This window comes from Alexandromys fortis, unplaced genomic scaffold (genome assembly GCF_014885135.2).
Source record: "Alexandromys fortis isolate MF-2015 unplaced genomic scaffold, M_Fortis_MF-2015_v1.1 scaffold_145, whole genome shotgun sequence".
NCBI classification, from domain to species: Eukaryota; Metazoa; Chordata; class Mammalia; order Rodentia; family Cricetidae; genus Alexandromys; species Alexandromys fortis.
This window is the reverse complement of record NW_026068049.1, coordinates 2,872,990-2,894,122: the sequence shown is the minus strand read 5'-3', so window position 1 is coordinate 2,894,122 and position 21,133 is coordinate 2,872,990. Positions and strand designations below refer to the sequence as shown.

Sequence of the window (21,133 nt, the reverse complement as noted above, 5' to 3'; positions counted from 1 at the left end):
TTTCTGAGAGTGCTATAACAAAAATGTCTTTGGAAACATGTGCACTTGTTTAACTTAGGAGATTAGACCTTCCAATAACACCACCTAAATGTAGTCCTTGAACATGTTAGGGGGGTGGCTTAGGAGAAAATAATAGTTACTTACCCATGATCCTTTTTCAGTGCCTCTACAATACACAGTAATTCAAGAATCTGGGCTCTAAGTTCATCCAGGGAACTTTTTTTCCCATCATCTGTTTCTGCTTTAGCTTTGAGTTCTAATGGAGTTAGGAAAGTAGATGTATTTACTTTAGAAGCACTTGAAAGTGTAGAAAGAGATGGCTGAAAAACAAAAATTTTCTCATTATGCTTCTGTTAATATTTAATATTATATTTAAATTCAGAAGATTATGTTTTGTTCTGGTTTTCATTTTTAATACAGGTCCACATGTGGTCCAGGCTGCCTTGTAGTTCTAGATCCTCATATATTAAACTTCTAATCGTCCTGCCCCACCTCCCAGGTATTGAGACTACAGTTTATACATTATTGGGGATTAAACCCAGGGCATGCTAGACAAGCACTCTTGAGCTATATCCCCAGGTCACAATACTTTTACAAAAAGAATACAAACAATTAATGAAGTATATATTAAGCAGTCCTAATCTGAAAATCCCTAACCTTAAAAACTCTACACCAGACTTTGCTTCAAACTGCAGGCATGTTTAAATATAGGTAAGGAATTACATGAGACAAATAAATTTTATGTTTACTCGTGAATCCCAGCCCCCAAATACATTTAAATACATATCTAAAATTTTCCAAATTTCCGACTTCAAGCATTTTATAAAAAAGATTTTCAACTATGCTTCAGGGAAAATGGGACTCACTGCACTGGCTGTAGGACTGCTTACAGCATGACTGTGAATTTCCAACCAGAACTTCAGATTAGGGCATCACTCAAACCTCACCAGACAAGCTTCTTATTGTAAATGGCAATTAAGACAGAGGCCCATATATAGACAATGTGCAGAGAATAAGAGAAGTCGTAGTACTCAGTGCTACATGGGATGTCTATGTCACACCCCTACTCTCATGGTCCAGGGACCTAAGCTGAAAAGGATGCAGAAAGATAATAGGAGGCAGGGGTGGTGGATGACTTCAAAGACAGGAAGAATTTTCAGGACCCAACAGGGCAAGTGCACATGCAAACTCATATAGACTGGATAGTATGCCCAGGACCTGTACAAGCTCAGGCCAGCCAGACAAAATTCCAGCTCAGGGCAGATGGGGCATATAGTCCACCCTGGCAAAGATGCTGTATGCAATTAACAGCTGCTACTATACACTCCAGGGAAAGTCCCATGCTCAGGTGTAGTTGGACAACAAAAACTGGATTCTTGTTTTCTTGTGGGTTGCAATGATTTTGTTATGACAGAAAAAATGTGAAGTTTGGTAGGAAGGGAGGTGGGTGTGTGCGTGTCTGGGAAGAGTTGGAGGAAAAACAAGAATATGACCAAAATGTACTGTCTGAAATTCCCAAAGAATAAAAAAAATTTTAAAAAGGTAAATGGTAAAATTTAAATTCCAAAAGCAGTTTGGTATATCCATTGTGGTGAGTGGAGGGGTGTGTGAATAATCAATAAAAAATGATCTGAAATCTAGTGGTTTTATTTGTTTAAAGGAAGGAGATAACCACTGGCTTATCTAATGGATTGTTTGCCTAGTGTGGCATCTACAAGTAAAACTGTATCAACATTAAGGTGCTGTTTCAATCTTTATTGTTATAAATATCCAAAGCCTCACTTAAAAGTAATTATGAAGAATTTAGTTCAGTCTACACGATTTCACTAAAATCAGTAATTTTAGAAAAGTTTCAAGAGACTTTTTCTGCTGACAAGATGGAGAATCAGATTAAATATATTTAATTAATTCAAGAAGTGGCCAAATATTTTAGAATGAAAATAAGAAATAACTAACCTTACTTATATATGTAATTTATAACAAAACTATCTTCAATAAAAATAATTAATTTTAGAAAAGAAACATCACCATGAAATAAAATGGATCCTTCTGCCACTCATTCCAGCACATGCAGAATGCTTAAGAGAATGCCAAGAACCAAACTAAAGAATGAATAAACAAATCATGATTCCCAAGCTGTTAACCCTCAAACATAATTAGACTGAAATTTTCTGGGAGTTGAGCACAATCCTACATGCCTATGGAGGTGGAGGCAGGAGGATCAACAAAAGTTTGAGGGAGCCTGGTAAACATATGAAGAGACAGACCCAGTCAGGGCCACATAGAAACCCTATCTCAAAACAAAAAAAAAGGCCCCACCCCCAAATTATTTTAGGTGAACTAATTCCAGAGTGTATATTCAGTAAGAAAACGAAACAATGTACAGACCTATGTCTTGGAAATACAAAACAGAGTACATACATTCTTTAAGTGCTTCTATTATGAAAAGAGCTGATGCGACTAAAGCTTACTGAGAATTACTTGATTTTTTGGCAGAAGACAGAAAATAATCTTTCTAAAAGGACGCCTTAAATTTCCTGATTGATGACTATAACACATCTTAAAAATTAACAACCCTAGGCCACAGTGGGTCTACCTTTGAAGAGAAGCTTGCATCCCTTTTAAGCTCCAACGGCTTTAGGTTGCCACTATCTTCTTCTTTTGGTAACTTCAATGTTTTTTCTGGGCTTTGAGTTGGCTATATGTTTAACATAAAAAGAAAAAAATCAAGACACAAATTTTATAAAAAGAAAATTTTAAGAAGCACGGGCACAATACAGCCAACACTCCCACCACTTAGCTACTGCTGTTCCCACTGTTCACAGCTGGACAAGATGTCACATAACTTCAGACTGAGTAATATTTTTGATATCTGAAGAGCAAAACCAGCTTTCCTCACAGAAACAGAGCTTTTTCCACTGTGGTAATTTTAGAGTTACGCTGTGCTGATGACCTAGTATAGGAACGCTGAAGTAGATCTGCATTCTAAACAACAAACAAAAAGCATGGAAAGAAGTTCTTCAGCTGTAAAGAGAAGGAATCCCAAGAGGTGGGCGACTACCCCCTTCCCCGGAGTCTGGATCTGCTGCTCACTTTTCCTCACTGCCCTTGCTGTGCTCACTGAACAAAGTCCCTGCTCCCCGTTGGCCCTGTGCTCTGACTGTGGTCTTAAGACAACTCTATTTTCTGACTCTGGAATCTTCCATGCAAGACTCTATTATTAAACTGATCATATCTCTTTTCCTCCATTTTCTTGAAGAATCACAAAGCTGTCTTTCATCTTTTAAAATTAGATGTGCTATAAATCCACTCGTTTGCTTAAAGGGACTCAGCACTTTCTTCTGTCTACGTTTTCCTAAACTAAGGGAAACTCACAGAATGTCCACCATTGAAGCGGCCAGGCAACCTTCTTCCAGGCATCTTGGGTCTATTTGCAGTGAGATGTAACAAGTTCTCTGAGGAAGCTATGTCATCAAAATTTACAGTATCTAAAATAAAAATAAATATTACCAACTAAGAGAGTTACTCCTTCTAAAAAGCAAAGAATAATATTTCTGGTTTCTTACACTGAAAAAAAGGCACCACTAAGTCAAAAAGCTCACAAATTGATCAGTGCTTTATATATGCATTTGGAAAACAACACCCATGTTCTTTAAAAAAAAAAAAAAAAAAAAAAAGTCAAGATCCTTTAAACCATGTAAGACCTGTTTCCAGCTCAACAACGTTCCTACAGGAAGAATCCTGTACCACGAACTGCAGTAGAATAAAAGCTATGATTTGAAATTCTCACATTTTTAAAAACCTATTTAAGTTCTCAATTAATTACACCTTAGAGAAATTTTACATGTCCAATATTTTAAACTTTACACTATGGACTAATAAAAAATTTGAAGGACTATACTGTATTTGACACCCTATTGCTTTCTATGTATTCTCAATGTATAGTGAACTTATGATTTAATTACATGAATATATATGAATGTTATAGTCAGGACTCAACCTATGACATAAGAATCATAAGCTAGTTTTACATCTAAGACAAGTAAGATAACAAGCGCAAGTGCTTCATAGATCACTAACATGTTTCTCTGCCATCAAAGGCTGGTTGCCCTTGGACCAAGTAATTTGTGTTTAAGGGTGTATAAGATATATATGGTAATTCATACCCTTTAAACAATGGTTTGTAAAGCAGCTAGAAAATCTTAAACAAGTTGTGATTCCTCTGAAGCTCAGATGTCTATAGACAGCACTGAATCTTTTATAAATTCCTGATACTGCCCTGATTGGTCTAACTTCCTGTAGCTCAGAGAAGAAACTAGGAATACTACCCATAGTCAAAATATCCCAATCTTCCAGAAGATTCCTTATTACAATTTGTCTGAGAGTTGTAAAACTTATCAGACACTTAAATGTCCAAATAAAATGATCTGCTGTTTCTTTATAAAAGACCTAAACACACTCATTAAGGTCAACCTCTTAAGTTTAATTCATCAAACTTTATATTCAAAGTAATCTACAGAATATTCATTTAAGAGATGGAAAACACAAGGTAAAAAGAGTCATCACTTTGGAATTGTTTACGGTATATTTTAATAGATTACTTTGTGTGTTCTACCTTGGACAAATACATCAAAACAGATGCTATGGTCTTTTGATAATTTTAATTATAAAATATAGCAAACCATAGAAAGAGATAAACAACATTAGTGGAAATGAATTATATAAACTAGATGGTCTGGTTTAAATATTGCATATATCTCATTCTGTTTATAAATATATTAAGAAAAATAATTGGAATAAAAATATGTTAAACTGATAAATGTGCATTAGTGACCTATGGAAAAACTCTGAAAAGTAAAATCCTAATATTTTGACCAAAGAAATAATTTTCAAATGCATATTTAAGCAACTTGCAGGGAAAAAAGAGAAACAAAACAGAAAAATATGGAAGAAATTAAAATAAAATGAAACAGAAAGGGTAGATTGTTTTAAAATGTAAGTTTATAAAGAACAGTATACTCATATAAAATGCCTTTGTATGTCCAATTTAGGGTTACAACACCAAGACAACTTTACCATTCTAAAACTCTCTCAGGTTCTCCATTTATGATATCAAATAAAAGATAATAGTGCACATTTTGGATTTATGACATACCTGAGCCATTGTAAGTGATGCAAGATTAATTAACAATGTATTGACACTGTGAAAATGGCATAAAGGCATCAACTCTAACAAGCATATCTGTCACTCTGACAGAAACGTACACTTCTGTATGTTCTAAGGAAGACAAGGACAGGCTTTTAAGAGCCAAGCGATACACCAATTGTAGGAGAAAATCTGATTTGTGTGGTTGTCAATTTTTTGGAGATACATTACCAAAGAGTATTTTAAATTATAAGCAGGAAAGGTTTTTAAAAATGAACTTCAATTTATTTTAAAATGGAAAACCAAAAGGGTTAGAATAGACAAACAAACACGTACACTTTTAGCAGAGTTACAAAGAAAAAGATTGTGTGCACCACCTACTTATATTGAATATACTACTTTGATTTCTTTTATAAATTGTTATCTTACCAAAATGGAGAAGGGTAGGATAATTTCCTGACACGTAAGAAGGGAGGAAACATGGCAAACAGGCTAGGAAACAAAATCTGGAAAGAAAAGTCAAGGATAGGAATGTCTAGAAAAAAGACTAAACCAAAAAAATTATTTTACAAAGCAGGAAAAAAAGGAACAGTTGTAGATGAATAGAATCATATCGATGTCTAGCAACCAAGGTTATCTGAACTTACACAAAATGTGTACTTATTTTAGATTTATTCCTTTGTCTTTCAAAAAAATTTCAATTACTATTAATTTCAATATACATTAAGATTTTCAAGCCACATTATATTACAATACCAAGACAGTTTCTAAAAGGACATCTCATTACTGTAAAAGGCCAAGGGTGCAAACCAAAGTTCTAACATCTCATAAGATAGTTGTAACTAAACTAACACCATCTTCCAGTCAAGGTCTAGTGTTTGCTGCATTATAGTAATTAAGGTGATTTTAATTTTATGACATTTTAAAATAAAAATAAGTGGTAAACAGTATCTTTAAATTCTTCACTATAAATGTAATTGAATGCAATCTGTGACAACTCTCATTTTAGAGAGACAGAGACAGAGAGAGACAGAGACACTAAGGAAGGTCTTCATGCTAGCTTTTGCTTCTTCAACATTAGTATTTTAGAAATATGACTCTTAACTGATAAATAATTGGTAATAAAATGAGATTTTCCTTAAAACTAATTTTTGATGAAGCATTTGAAAAAAGAACAAAATTAAAGCACAGGTACTAACAGCTCTAACATCTGTAGTGCTGATTCATATATATATATATATATATGAATGATATGACCATACTGGTAAGGGAACTCAAATTATTTCATACCATGAAAATAAAACTAAAAAAACAAATATTCTAGGGATGACTTTCTCTTATTTTTAAAGAGCATCTATATTTATATATATATACACATATCAATGTTTATATTATGAAAATATTTAAATTATGAAAATGAGGTAAAAAACTCATGTTCTTCATAGATCAAAGCAGAAAAAGAATAAGATGGATTTAAAAACATGGAGGGGCTAAAGAAACAAAACATTCACAGTATCCTCCACATCCGTTGTCCAGGAAAACAGAGGATAAAGAGGCTCATTTGATCACAAGTTAAGCAAGAAAAATGATCCGGGGGATAAACCTGCTTATTAAAGAAAAAACACAATTTTAATGCCAAAGTCAGCATGGTTTCAACTACAGTAGTTCATGTCAAATTATTTAAATGATAATGGACCTCTCAGTAAGGTCTTGTATATGTTTAAACTTCTCTTTTTTGAAAAGAGAGATATTTTATATGATTGTGGCTGTGTTGGTTATGTGTACATGAATACAGTGCTCAGGGAGGCCAGAAGAGGATTTCCTATCCCCAGGGTCTAGAATGACAAGGAGTTGTGAGCTGTCCGATGTGGATGCTGGGAAATGAACTCAGGTCTTCTGCAAGAGCAATTCTCTCTCTTAACCACTGAACCATCATCTCTTCATCCCCTAACTTTACATTTCCTGAGACTTAAAAACCAGGCTCTAGCTTAATGCCAAGCCCCAAGTTGTACTCACCCCAAAACTCACAAGAGAGGTAGAACATTTATATAAGAACAGATTTAACAATCCCCAAATTGAAAACGCTCAAAAAAAAAAAAAACAAAAATCAAGCCTTTGAGTGGCAAACTTGATTCTATCAGTAGAAAATTTCACAGTTGGCCTCAAGGCACAGGCAGAAATCATAGTCAAAATAAATGTACACTAAAAAGTTATCAAATTACCTTAAGAAAATACATTTAAAATTGTACACAGAGTATATGAAACTAATTTTGTTTGAAATAATCTTTGTAAGAAGCCATTTGCTGCCAGCCATGACACCTTTATCCTAGCAAAGAACATGTGTCTAGCATACTTCTAAGGATGTAACAACTGCTCGGTAGAGAATTTGTACTTAATTGCCAAAATTTGTAACTACTGAAGATAGAGAGTAAGTGTGGACCACCAAAGTTTGCCAAATTAAGTAAAAAGAATCAAAGACCGTTGCTAATTTCCTGACTTGTGACCATTTTAGCATCTCTATACTACTCTTTACTTACTGAAGAAAGAAAATAAAAAACCAAAAATTTAACTTTTCACACTCTATTCCACAAGATCTATTATATGAAGAGTAAACAACCACCACTGATATAAGACAAACATGTAGATTTAACTTTCCAACCAGGAGTTTAAAATTCTTACATGAACTGTTTCTGTAAACATTAAAATTAAAAAAAAAAAAACTCTTAATAGATGTACATAAAGAGAGAAAAAGATAGTGAAAACTTGAAGGTTTGGAGAGATGGCTCAGCATTAAGAGCTGTACTGTCTTTTAACACGTCTTTAACTCCAGCACTCTAGAGCAAATGTAGGTGGACCTCTCTGTGAGGTTGAGGCCAGCCTGGTCTACATAGCAAGTTACAAACAGTCAGGGCTACATAGAGAGACCCTGTCTCAATCAACAAAATAAAAGTGTACGCTGCTCTTGGAGAAGACCAGTTTCATTCCCAGTACCCAGAGGAGGCAGCTCACACACTACCCCACAATTTCAGCCCCACGGGGCTCTGATTTGTCTCACTTCCGTGGGAACCTGAACTCACATACGCATGCACACACAAACACATACATATATGTAACTGAAATTAAAAAAAACAAGTCTTTTTTAAAAGGCTGAAGCTTATTTTATCTAAAGTGTTTTGAAACTTCTACCTTAAAATGAAATACAACACGTAGTCAAGAGTCACACAAAGAAACATGAAAAGAAAATTCCACTCCTAAAAACAGCCATCAAATTTAAGACTTTTGTGATAAAGCTCACAAAAATTGGGGCAATCTGAAAGATAATACAAACAAACGGATGCTTTTATTTATTAAATTTGTATAAGTAGCTGGATTTTCTTCAACTCTTACTCTTTTTTTTTTGTTGTTGTTTATTTGTTTTTGTTTTTCGAGACAGGGTTTACTCTGTGATTTTGGAGCCTGTCCTGGAACTAGCTCTTGTTGACCAGGCTGGTCTCGAACTCACAGAGATCCGCCTGCCTCTGCCTCCCGAGTGCTGGGATTAAAGGCATGCGCCACCACCGCCCGGCCTCAACTCTTACTTTTGAAACCATATTTCTGGTTATATTTTGAGTAAACATGAGCTGTGACAATTCTATCATTTTACTAACATCTATAGAAATAACAGATATTTTAAAACATTTTGCCATTCTTTATTTACTAGTAAATAAGGTCAATTTTTAGCAAGTAAGGCACAGTATGTTTTAGCGAACTTTTCTAAGCTATAATTAGCATCACAATTCCCAAATATTTGGTAATGAATGTAGCATCATCCAGAGAAAGAAGGATGCAAATAGGACAAAGGGATTTACAAAATATTTAAAGCAGACAAGCCTCTGTATTGATGAACTGAAAAGACAGAAGAAAATTTTAAATTCAATAGTATATTTTATAAAATTATGGCAAAAGGTCTAAGTGTAATTACCACTGAAGTTTTAATGTAAATATAAAATGTCAGTGCTGAAGTCAAAGACTATGATGACACTAAACCTTTATCCACATGCAAGGACATCAGCACTCTCTCACTCATGATGTACACATTAATGTATCTGTACCTGTTTACAAATAAAATGGGGAAGCAGCATCTATTTCCTAGGGCTACAATAAAAATAAGAAAAAAAATACATAAAAAGTCCTTTGAAAAATGTAACTAAAAAGGAATGCAAAATACTATACAAAATAACACCCATTACCATAAGGTAATGACTACCTAACACTCTTAGCAGGCAGAACTTCACCAGGATGTCTGTGCTTCTAGCTTTCCACCTTCCAACTATACATGGACAGCACAAGATAGAAAAATGTCCTAAATCTTAAGAAACACTACTTAGCAAAAGTAAAGCTAGTTGAATAAAAATATTTTCCTGCAGATAACAAAAGTTTCTCCAAATGAAGATAAAAATTTAAGTTTTACAAAATATAAATTTTTGCTATCACATTTTTTAAAAGCATGCATGCAGGTGCAGATGGTGGCCAGAAGAGGGCCCCAGGTCACCTGGGGTTACAGACAGTTGTGTAGATTCAAGGAAACAAGCCTTTCCTTTGGAGGAGCAGCCAGTACTCATAACCATCATAATCATCTCTCTGGCCCCTTGTTTTCAAATATTTAACACCAAAATGCACTCAGCTCTGACTAATTTAGGAGTATTGTCATTTCATTATGAAGACATAATGAGGTACCAACGTGTCAATCTTGTTCATTTTTTGATCATCAGTAAGAAATTCCGGCTCAGACAGAATTATATTCTACCACCTTATTTTTCTACTCTAAGCTACAAAATTTTAAGTCTATTTCAACTAGGTGACATTATTTCATACACAAATTTCGAGTTTTTAAAATCCATTCTGACTCTTTTATTAAAAGCAGTATCTTGTCCATTTCAACTTACCTGTTTCTTTGGAATTTCTGACTATGAAAGCATCAAAGTCTACTGATTTTGGCCTGACTGGCAATTGTTCAGGGTCTAGCTTTGGTTTTGATACTGGCTCAGCTTCAATCTTTGAAGAAACTGTAGTAGAAACGTCTCCATTAATTCTTAAATGAGAAAACAAACATGCAAAAATTACTTGAAGGTAAAATAATGACTTAATGACATTAAAGATTTTTGTGTAACATAATACTAATTTCCATCTGTTCTGTAAAACTATGCATGAACATAGACTTCTAATCCTAAAACTAATCACAATAAAATCAGAAATGCAAAAACAGTTTAAGTGAATTCATTTATCCTGATGTAAGATTAACATTTAAAGAACTAACAATCTACAAAGAAATAAATATATGGAAAATAGATACTTAAGCTTAAAAGGGCAACAGGAGGCCTTCAGGTCAAAGTGAGTAATGAGCACCTAATTTTAAATCAGGTTAAAGCTTACTTGGCTGCTGGTGGTGGAGGAGGAACTGGTTTTTCTGGTCGCTTTGGGTACACTGTTCCAGGAGACTTCAATAAATTATTGGCTTTGGTAGGTGGAGTGGGCTTTTTGGGTGGGACTTGAGGAGCAGCTGGTTTAGAGGGCTTCTGTTCCAGCAGTGATTTTTCATCTGATGATTAAAAAATACTTAAATAGTCAAAACTATTTAGGTTTTTTTTTTCTGGCAAAGATCAATATTAACCTTCACATTGCCTATGTGTATAAGCACAGTTTGAAAGTTGCACTTTAACATGTCTAAGAATCTTTCTTAAAAAATTTCCCAGTGGAGCCAAAACTCATTAAAAAAAAAAACCTAATTACAAATAATACATGCTTTTTGTCTTGCTTCTGGCAACCTTGGTTTGCTATTAGGGGTGGTAACACTATTTTAGTGAAATAAATATTTCTTATTTGATAGAAAAATGCTTAAATAACAGTATTATAATGGTTGTATACCGCATTCATTAAAAACAACCTCACCAAAAGAAAGACAGCAAACACATCCTACAGAAAGCATATCCACTTCCTTATTTTCAAGTACGAAGCACAAATACTTAGCAGAACATCTGTGATTACACAGCACAGATTCACATAGTAGTATGACAGACAATTAAAAAACAATAAACTTAGGACCAGCACTGAATGACTATTTGTCTTAAAAAATAATGCATATAAAAAAGCCTACAAGTGATTTTATGAAATTTCCCTAGTCAGAAGCTGGTAAATAATAAACTTGAATCAGTATCACAAGACACAGCACACCTTCTTTAAACAAATTTCACCTTAAAATAACAAAAATATAAAATATAGGGTCTGGAGAAAAGGCTCAGCAGTTAAGGGCACTGGCTGCTCTTGTAGAGGACCAGATACAGTTCCTCGCACTTACACAATAACTCGCTGTCTGTGACTCCAGTTCCAGGGATCTAATGCCCTCTTCTGGCCTCCTTGGTACCAGCCATGCATACAGTACACATATATACATGTAGGCAAACACTTATTAAATCAAAACAAATAAGTTCTACCATGTACAAATAGAGCTTGTTATTAAAAAAGTAATCTGTCAAATTACTGATCATTATTCAGAAGTCTGTTGTTCTGTTTTTGCCAAAGACAAGGTGTCTCTATGTAGTTCTGGCTGTTCTGGAAACCACATTGTAAACCAACATGTACTTGAGCTCAGATAGCCTTCTGCCTCCCAAGTGCTGGAATTGTCAGCATGTACCACCATGTCTGGCTAAAAGTCTATTTTTATATGGCCTCAAAATATAGCAATGTATCCCATCCCTATACCACCAGGAGAAAAATACAAAGCTTCCTATTTCTATTTCATAATCAAGTAGAGCCCTTTACAGAGCAACAGCTAGCTAAATTTGAATCTCTAGAAAATACTGAAAAAATATTTTAAGGAAATTGCATATAGGGCTCTTAGCTTAGCTTAGCCCTCCCTCTAGTCCACTGCCATTCTTGGGCATCTTTCTTCTTTCTTAAGAAACTGCCCTATCCTATTTCTAACCATGTGTTCCTGATGCAATCCTTTGCCCTGAGACACAGGAACCTGGAACTGGTTGCCCTATGAACTCAGATCTGCAGCTTTGTCTAAGCATGTCTGCCCTGTAACTATGGCCTTCCTCACTGTTCCTCTGACTTCCACATCTAACTTAACCGGCATGACTTATTCTCCACCTCCCCTCTTCCTGGCAGCTGTCAAGATTCGTATCATACAGGCAAAGCCTCACAGTAATTCCAAAGCAAATCTCCAACTGCTCCTTTTGTGCAGAACCCCATAATATTCTGGCACTCTGCACAACTGACTTAGTATCCCACCCTAAAGGTCTACTCTGTGCCTTCAACTCTGCAAGAGCATCAGGTTCTGTCTGACTTTTTTCCTACAGCATATAACATGCCTTTAGGACAGGCTAAGAAGCTAAACAAAACTCCAAACATCACAAACCTAAATGTGAAGAAAAAAATATATAATTTCCTACAATATAACACAGAAAAGATCAAAATGATCTTGAATATGACAACTTGAACCAACGGTGATAAGGAGAGAACCAACTCTCAAAAGCTGTATTCAAATCACATGCACAACGTTAGCACTGACATACAAATCATATATACATACATAATAATTTCCTTAAAAAATTTAAAACTTCAGTAAAATAAAATAAATAAAATTTCTGTTCTATAAGAGAATTAAGACACAATGGAAAAAGAAGTGTAATATGTAATAAAGGGTTGCTACTCAATAAACAAAGAACTCTTAAACTCAGTAAAAAATGAACTAAAAATCTAACATACATGTCACCAAAGTTGTCAAGCACATGAAAAGATGTTCAATATCAGATGTCATTAGGAAAGTGGAAACCATGTGACACCATTACACAGCTACCAGAATACAAACACAAAGCAGAGAAAACATTACATATTGCTGAGGACACAAAACAAAGTTTCACTGGTAGTATGAATACAACATGAGACTATTTGGGAATAGTTTGGCAGTTCCTTAGAAAACTACAAATACCTTTACCAAAGGATCCAGTGATTTCATCATTGATATTTATTTAAATGAACTAAAATGTATGATCAAATTAAACCTACATACATGTTTATAGCATCTTTCCTTATAAGCGCAAAAACTTAGAACCAATCAAAATATTCCTCAGTATACATAGGCAATACACATGGACAATGAAGCAGTAGTAAAAAGCAAATGAACTACCAACTCATGAAAAACCATGGGTAGATTTTTTTACATACATAGAAAATTAAAGAAACAATAAAAATGATTACATACTACAAATAATGAAAGATGCAAAGGTATAGAAACAGATAAGGGGAAAGTGACTACCAAAGGTTAGGATGGAGGGTATTTTAAGATAAGAGTAGAGAACATTCAGAATAGCGAAACTTGAAGTACAAGCCAGACAAGGAGCTATAGTGAAACTATTCTGAAGACAGAATGGTGGATACACGTCACAACGCACTTGTCCATCCAACAAAATGTACAACACACAGTAAATTCAACTGTAAGAACTCTTAAAGATGATGGCATGTCAATTATAATTGTAACCACCAGTCATGACCAATACACTACGCCAATGCAGAATGTTTATAGTGGAGGAGAATGAGCCAGAGAACTCATAGGGGTTGCACATGGCACAGTACATGTGTGGAGGTCACAGTCAACCTTGATGTGGGGTCCCATGAATCAAACTCAGATCATCAGGTTTGTGTAGCAATGTACTTTTGCCTGCTGAGTCAATCTTGCTAGCCCTTGGTTCAACTTTCTGTGACTCAAAAATTAGGAGGAGGGAGGGAGAGAGGGAAGGAGGAAGGGAGGGAGAGAGGAAGGGAGGGACGGAGGGACGGAGGGAGGGACGGAGAGACAGAGGGAGGGACGGAAGGACAGACAGACGGATGGACAGACGGACAAGAAGGAATCAAAAGAGAGATGATCCTGAATATGCTATGAAATACAAGCCAGACAAGGAGCTAAAGTGGGAGAAATCAGTTAAGACACATAATTCAAGCAAGAAACAATGACAGATTAAACTCTAACACTAGCCAAAGAAATAAAAGCATTCTGAAGCAATATTCCAGTTTGTGCCCAATCTAGTAAAGACAGACATCAAAAATCTTTCTGTACAGGAAAAAATCTTATTTTCCTAAATTTAACAACAATATAAAATGTTTTTTTGACAAAATACATGGTATCTAGGAAAAACTTCCCAAGTTCATGTACAAGATTAAAAAACTACCTAGTAATCTCCATAGTTAAATTCTTAAATTTTTTTTAATTTTCATCAAGTACCTAGTTTTTTATACATAATATGAAACAGATACTACATCTTACTGAGGAATTCATTTACTTTTTTTTGTTTGTTTTTGGTTTTTCGAGACAGTTTCTCTGTAGTTTTGGAACCTGTCCTGGAACTAGCTCTTGCAGACCAGGCTGGCCTTGAACTCACAGAGATCTATTGCCTGCAGCCTGCCTCTGCCTCCTGAGTGCTGGGATTAAAGGCACGCACCACCACCGCCCAGCCTTCATTTATTTTTTTAATGAATATAAAATATCTGTATGACGAAAGATTTAATTTTGTATCAGTTTTATATAATATGCATTCCTAGAAAGCTCTTAGTACTGAAAGTAAGTATTAACAAGTACATAAAGACTGTGTAAATGATCTATCGTGGTCATGTTTCTTTAAGACACAATCAAAGAAAGGATTTGCTGGGTAAGGGAGGAATCGGCCTTACCTTTTTCTTCAGACTTTAGAGGGAAAGCTTTCTTCTCTGCAGCTAACAGGTCAGGCTTTGGAGCTGGTGGTAGAGAAGAAAGTGAATAACAACTTTTAAGAAATAATACACGAGAAAAGAACAAAAAGATGGTCATTTCTGGTACTCAAACATCAGAATTCAAATTAATTTCTTCATCTGTACTTGGATTAACATGAAAAACCATTAACATTCCTTGATTTGGCATTTTTATCTTATGAATGCATCTGTACTCATAAGATTATACTTTATTTCAGTTGCAATGCCATATAATAGGGATGGCATGATTGTAACACACCTGAAATTGCAGCACTCAGGAGGTGGAGGCCGATCATAATTTTGTGGCTAACATGAGCTATCTAGTTAGCTCAGGTTTCCCCTTCAGCTACACTGTGAGATCCTGGTCTCAAGAAACCAAAAGCAAAAACCCAAAGCAAAAGAAATGCACAATACCTCCAAAGTATATTTAGGAAATACTTTGTGTAAAGAAGCATTTGTTCAAAAACTATGAATAAAAAAGTAGAGTATGGAGACAGGTGTCATGGCACATACCTCTAAACCCAGAATTGGAGAGGCTATGGCAGGCAGGTCTCTCTGAGTTAAGTCAGCCTGGTCTACACTAGCCAGATCTACATATTGAGACCCTGCCTCAAAACAAATAAATTAATCAATTAATTATCAAGAAAGACAAAGTAGAGTAGAGGAGGGACTGATGGCTCAGCAGTTAAGTGCACTAGCTGTTCCTCCAGAAGACCCAGGTTCAATACTCCCACATATGTGGCAAGCTCTTTCAACTATCTTTAACTCCAAACATAGGGTGGATCTGGTGCCCCCTCTGGCATCCATAAGCACTGTATGCACATGGTACCCAGACATGCATGCCGGAAAAAAAAATATATACATAAAATTTAAAAGAATAAGTAGAATATATAATTCAGCCAAGTCATTTTAAAATAGGTTTAAACCTGATAATTTGTATCAATTCAATATTCCTATTACTGAAGTATTCAAATTATCCCAAAGATCCTTATTTTATTTTTGGAGACAAGTTCTAACTATACAGCCCAGGCTGGCCTTGAACTTAGAATCCTAAAGGGGCTGGGTTTACAGATATGTACCACCATGCCTAAGTAGGATCCTTATTTTACATAATTTGTTATGAAGAATAATGCATGTGAACATTTAATTTTGCATAGATCTAAAATGCCTTAATACTAACTTTAATTGGTTTTGCTAATAAAATTCAATGGTTTACATTAAATTAAACCTTATTATTTTATAATTTAAAAATATGAAAAGTAATCAACTAAACAATGCATTTTTTTTTTTACAAACCTGGACCCTTTACAGGAGGAGGTGGTTTCTTTGGTTTCTGAAGGGAAAAAAGTTAAAACTGATTAGTTATTTAGAGTAAAAATAAATTAATATAAATTATATTGTTTCTCATCTCATGCTTGCCAAGAATATAAAATATTAAGAACCTAACAACTAGGAAAAGTCTCTGAAAAAAATATTATTACAACAAACAGATTTCTGGATCAAAAGCTAGTCAAATACTTTTTTTAAAAAAAAGAATTAGTTAAATCAGGTAAAGACAAAGAATCTTGGTGACCAAAATTTTTTCATCTTCATCTAATTAGTCTTAGATTTTCAAACAAAATTTTGCCCCTTCTTCCCAGCTCAGGGACAGAGGACAGAAGGGCTTGTGCCCACTGGTGCACTAGTGGCAGGACTGTATGGAGGTAACCAAGCACCTTCTGCTTAGATTTCTGTCTGCTCTACCAGAGGGACTCGTGCCCAATACTACAAACCTGGTCAAATACTCATGGAGTGGGAGGTCATAGGCCCCAGAAGGGAAACTACTACTAACATTTTCTATATGGACATGATATGAAACTGTCCTGTAAATATTTCTATTTGTACTCATAGAGTAGTGTTCTCTGCCTTAAAACAGAGTGGTTTCTGCTTTCAGCAAGTCATAGATAATGCAGAGACTCATAACAGGATAAAGTGCCAAGAATATAACTACTTTTCAACACTCTGAGTTGGCCATGTATATCATACCCACAAAGGAGGCTCAGAAATACCAAAGAATTATGTGCAGAAAGAAAGAACGTAAGAGACAAGAGGTGGGAAGGGCATCTGTGGAGAGCTGGCTTTTGGCTATGAGGAGGGTATCATCCATGACCTCTCCCTAGGACTGAGCCCATCAGCATCGCACCCATCATGCCCCACTCCCACTGATGAGCAGCTACAGGCAGTAATGATTCCTAGGTGTGAGGTGTCATTCTTCTGTGGTGGAACCACTGGTAATTTGCCCTTCCTTAAGGCTAAAGCAAATAAACCTCCATCCACAGTCAATTCCAATTAATTTAATGTCTTAAAAAGTTTCTAACATTTTTAATTGTGTTTCTCCAAATAACAAATAACTAGTAAGTTATACAATAAAAACAGGAAAAATGCTCATTAAAGAAAGAAAACTGGAAGGTGAACCAAAACTGAATGCAATATAGCAAAGGAAAGAACTCAGACAGCCTAAGCTTCTGTAATATAATTGCCAATAATTTACTTGATTAAAGACTACAAAGATTAGCATGCTCTGCATCGGCCTGAACTGAAGATGACAGCCTATTTTGTTGTGTACATCTAACTGTTTTGCCTTCTAATTGGTAAGCTCAAGTAACCTTGCATGTGGAGAAAGTGTCAAGGCACGAAAAGGCAAAAAGATCTAGTACTAATGAATGATTAGTTTTCTCTTGAGAATTCATACAGAAATATTACATGTCTAAGGAGGCATGCACCCAGCTTCACAATACCATACAATAAACTGACACTTTTCATTAACATTAAATCTCATTCAGAAAATTAAGAATCTATTCAATTTACATAAACCCAACATTTTTGTGACTCAAAAGGTAAAGAAGGTACAGCTGGTTTTCAGCACAGAGAGAGCCAATATCAAGAACAAAATACAAGACTAAAATAAAATGTTTCACAGCAAACCAAATTTTACTTAAATGCGCAATTTTATGAAATTTGTTCAGCAATATAAAATCTACTTTTGAAAAACCATCTGCAAACGTTAAAGTATCATCATCATTAAAAAGCAAATAGACTCTTACTGGAAAGTCTTTATCTAGTTCACTTATCAGAACAGCGAAGTTGTCTGGAAACACTCCTTCTTTGCCATTAAGCTCACCCTTCCACCAGCCTGCTTCTCCAGTGTCCTAAAACACAAAGCAGTTACACTAATGTATCACATTTTCCACATTTTCTTTTCTTTTTCTCCTCTTTTGCAGTGGTTGGGGGGAGGGGGGAGCTAACCAGGTAGCAAAGGCTACCTCAAATTGAATATCCTCCTGCCCCTAGCTCTGCAGACATACGCTAGTAGTTTTTAAATAAGGGGAAGTTCACAAGAAGCTAGGATGACTTCTATTATCTTTAAAGGAGACAGACTGTGGTAGGCAGTCTTCCCAGAAAAACTATTCCCTGCATACTACTTTTAGTGGTAGTTAGAAACTGGGCTTAATACCTAGGTGTGGTGGCACACACCCTTAAATCCCAACTCAGGAGGCTGCCGCTTACAAATCTCTGTGAGAATGAGGCCAACCTGGCCTACACGCCAAGTTCCATGCTACTCAGAGTGAGACCCTGACAAAAAAATTTAAAATCAAAACAATTTAAAAATGTTCTCATGGGGACAGGGGTGGTAGAGAAGAGAAAAATACAATAGGTAAGAAGAAACAGGAAAAATATAAGAATTCCTAAACTTTTACTATCTTAACATTTTATATGCAATACTAAAAATCACTTATGCAGCTTCAGAAATTAGCACTTCTAATGATCACCTGCATAAAGTATTAAATTTTATCAATATAAACTATGAATATTAAGAATTATATACGGAGGTGATGTTAAATGTGTGGACTACAGCTATTTATCATGTAGGTAGGTAGTTAAGCGAGATGTTGAACATATTCCTTTCATTAACCTTTTTGCTATCTTTTTGGATTCATAATTTATACACTTTAAATGTACACAATAAAATGTATTACTAAATAAGGATCACATACACTAACCCAAATGTTAACAGTTAACTTAAAACAATAAGAACTTCAAAACAAAATACTCCACAAGGCTATAGCAAAAGTAAATACTTATTATTCTCTCATAAGTAATTATTACTATACCATTCTGCCCAGACCTAAAACCCAGGAGGTTTTATTTTTGTTTTTGGGGCAGGAGGTTCTTGTTGCCTTAGAATTTATTCTAATGTATACAATCATTTTGTTCTTTAAAATAGGTGTACCAAGGTCGGTGAGATGGCTCAGCAGGGAGGGGTGCTGCCTGCCATCAAGTCTGATAACCTAAGTTCAAACCCTAGGACCCACAGGGGCAGAGAGAGAAATCCAACTCCTACAAGCTGTTCTCGGACCATTTCCCACAGCAAGTCAAGTTTCATGAATGACGTCTTACTTACTAATGAACATTTAAGATGTCCAATTCTTAGTTAATAAATGAATAAAAATAAGCGATGTAATCACAGGTCATTTCTTTCTTTTTTTCCTTTTTAAGATTTATTTAAGTGTTTGAATATTTTGCCTACATGTATGTTGGGGGGGAGGGCTGTGTGTGTGTGTGTGTGTGTGTGTGTGTGTGTGTGTGTGCGCGCGCGCCTGATGCCTGCAGAAGTCAAAAGCAGGTGTCTGGTCCCCCGAAGTAGATGTACAATGACTCTAAGCAACCATGTGGGCGCTGAAAACTGAACCCTGGTTCTCTGCAAGAACAGCAAATGCTCTTAGCTACTAAGCCATCTCTCTAGACCCTATCACTGATTTTTAGTATATAAATTATAAGCAATACAAACAATAAAAACTTTAAAATAAAATCACTTTAAGAGCTTGTATTTATGTTCCCAGAACCCAAAATCAAAATAAATCCCAACCCATCTGAAGCTAATATTCTACAGGCACTAAAAGAATTTTGAAAGATATTTCTATGAATGATGATTCACCAAAAAAAAAAAAAAAAAAACCTTACCTTACTGATCAAATAGATTATCTCCCCTTCTTTAAAAGTAAGTTCATCTTCATTGGTTCCTTCATAAGCAAATAATGTTCTACAATATTCCTTAACTGAAATAAGGAATATAAATAATATGAATATATAATGTGACTTATACAAGTTGATTAATACAGCAGATACTTATTAAGCCTCTATGTAAAATAATATACTCATTAAGCTATTAAAAGTTCAACTATTAATTTTAAAACTTATACTCAATGGTAAGAAAAGTTTACCTGTCATTCAAATAATACTCAGTGTCTGAGATGTATAAAATACAGTTTTAACTTCCGAGATTCTTAAATGAACACAGCACTCCAGAATGCTCAACCTCGTGTGTTTTTATCCAGGAGGATGTACTATTCTGGGAATGACTACAGTGTGACCAGTCCCTCTAGTGAGTTAGCACTATGTGTATCTATACCAGAGTGGTTTGCTGCAGAGCTTACCTTTACTCTTACCATCGGTGTCTGGTTTTGTCACCTCCACACTCTGGGTTCTGGATCCCAGAATTGAGGGCTAGAAGAGAAAAAGAACACTATCAACTAGCTTGAGCTAAAATAAAAATAATGGTTTTAATTAATATTTTTACTTTTCAGGCTCAAGAGACAGCTCAGTGTTTAAGAGCACTAGCTGCTCTTCCAGAGGACCCAGGTTCAATTCCCAGCACCTACATGGTGGTTCACAATCATCTATAACTCCAGAATCAGGAGATCGTAACCCCTTTCTAGCCTCTGAAGGTACTAGGCATGTATTTGGTACAGATATACATGAGAGCAAAACACTCAAACACATAAAACAAAAATAAGTAAGTCTAAAAGAAGATTGTTTAAGATTTTACTTTAGCTTGTAAATTATGCATCTATATAAGTATCCGTAAGGTAGGAATGTTCACATGAATTCAGCTGCCCAGAGGACAAAAGATGGTGTTGATCTCTGGAGCTGAAGTTACAGGTGGTTTTAAGTCAGTCACCTGACATGTATATTGGGAACTGAACTGTGGTCCTCTATATGATCAATATGTATTGTTAACTGCTAGCCCATTTCTCCAGCCAAGAATAATAGATGTTAAACCAAGTTTTCCTTCACACTTCCCCAGTCCTCTATAATGGTACTTATAGTTAGGTTTAGTAATCTAACTAAAGATTCAGCAATAAAAAATTAACAATCTAAAAATTTCCTCAAAACATGTATGAC

The 21,133-nt window shown here is 35.2% G+C and overlaps 1 protein-coding gene across 1 annotated transcript in view; it reads right to left on the bottom strand.

The window, feature by feature from the left end:
• The window catches only part of Cd2ap (CD2 associated protein), a 75,059-nt gene that overhangs the window by 6,703 nt on the left and 47,223 nt on the right, over positions 1-21,133 (bottom strand). Inside the window, exons 7-16 of the mRNA XM_050119333.1 lie at positions 20,386-20,455; positions 19,913-20,007; positions 17,995-18,099; positions 16,208-16,244; positions 14,855-14,917; positions 10,559-10,724; positions 10,072-10,217; positions 3,376-3,488; positions 2,597-2,698; positions 145-320 (exon numbers count right to left, since the gene is read on the bottom strand). Coding sequence (XP_049975290.1) covers positions 145-320; positions 2,597-2,698; positions 3,376-3,488; positions 10,072-10,217; positions 10,559-10,724; positions 14,855-14,917; positions 16,208-16,244; positions 17,995-18,099; positions 19,913-20,007; positions 20,386-20,455 — 1,073 coding nt within the window. The remainder of the gene's footprint in view (positions 1-144; positions 321-2,596; positions 2,699-3,375; positions 3,489-10,071; positions 10,218-10,558; positions 10,725-14,854; positions 14,918-16,207; positions 16,245-17,994; positions 18,100-19,912; positions 20,008-20,385; positions 20,456-21,133) is intronic.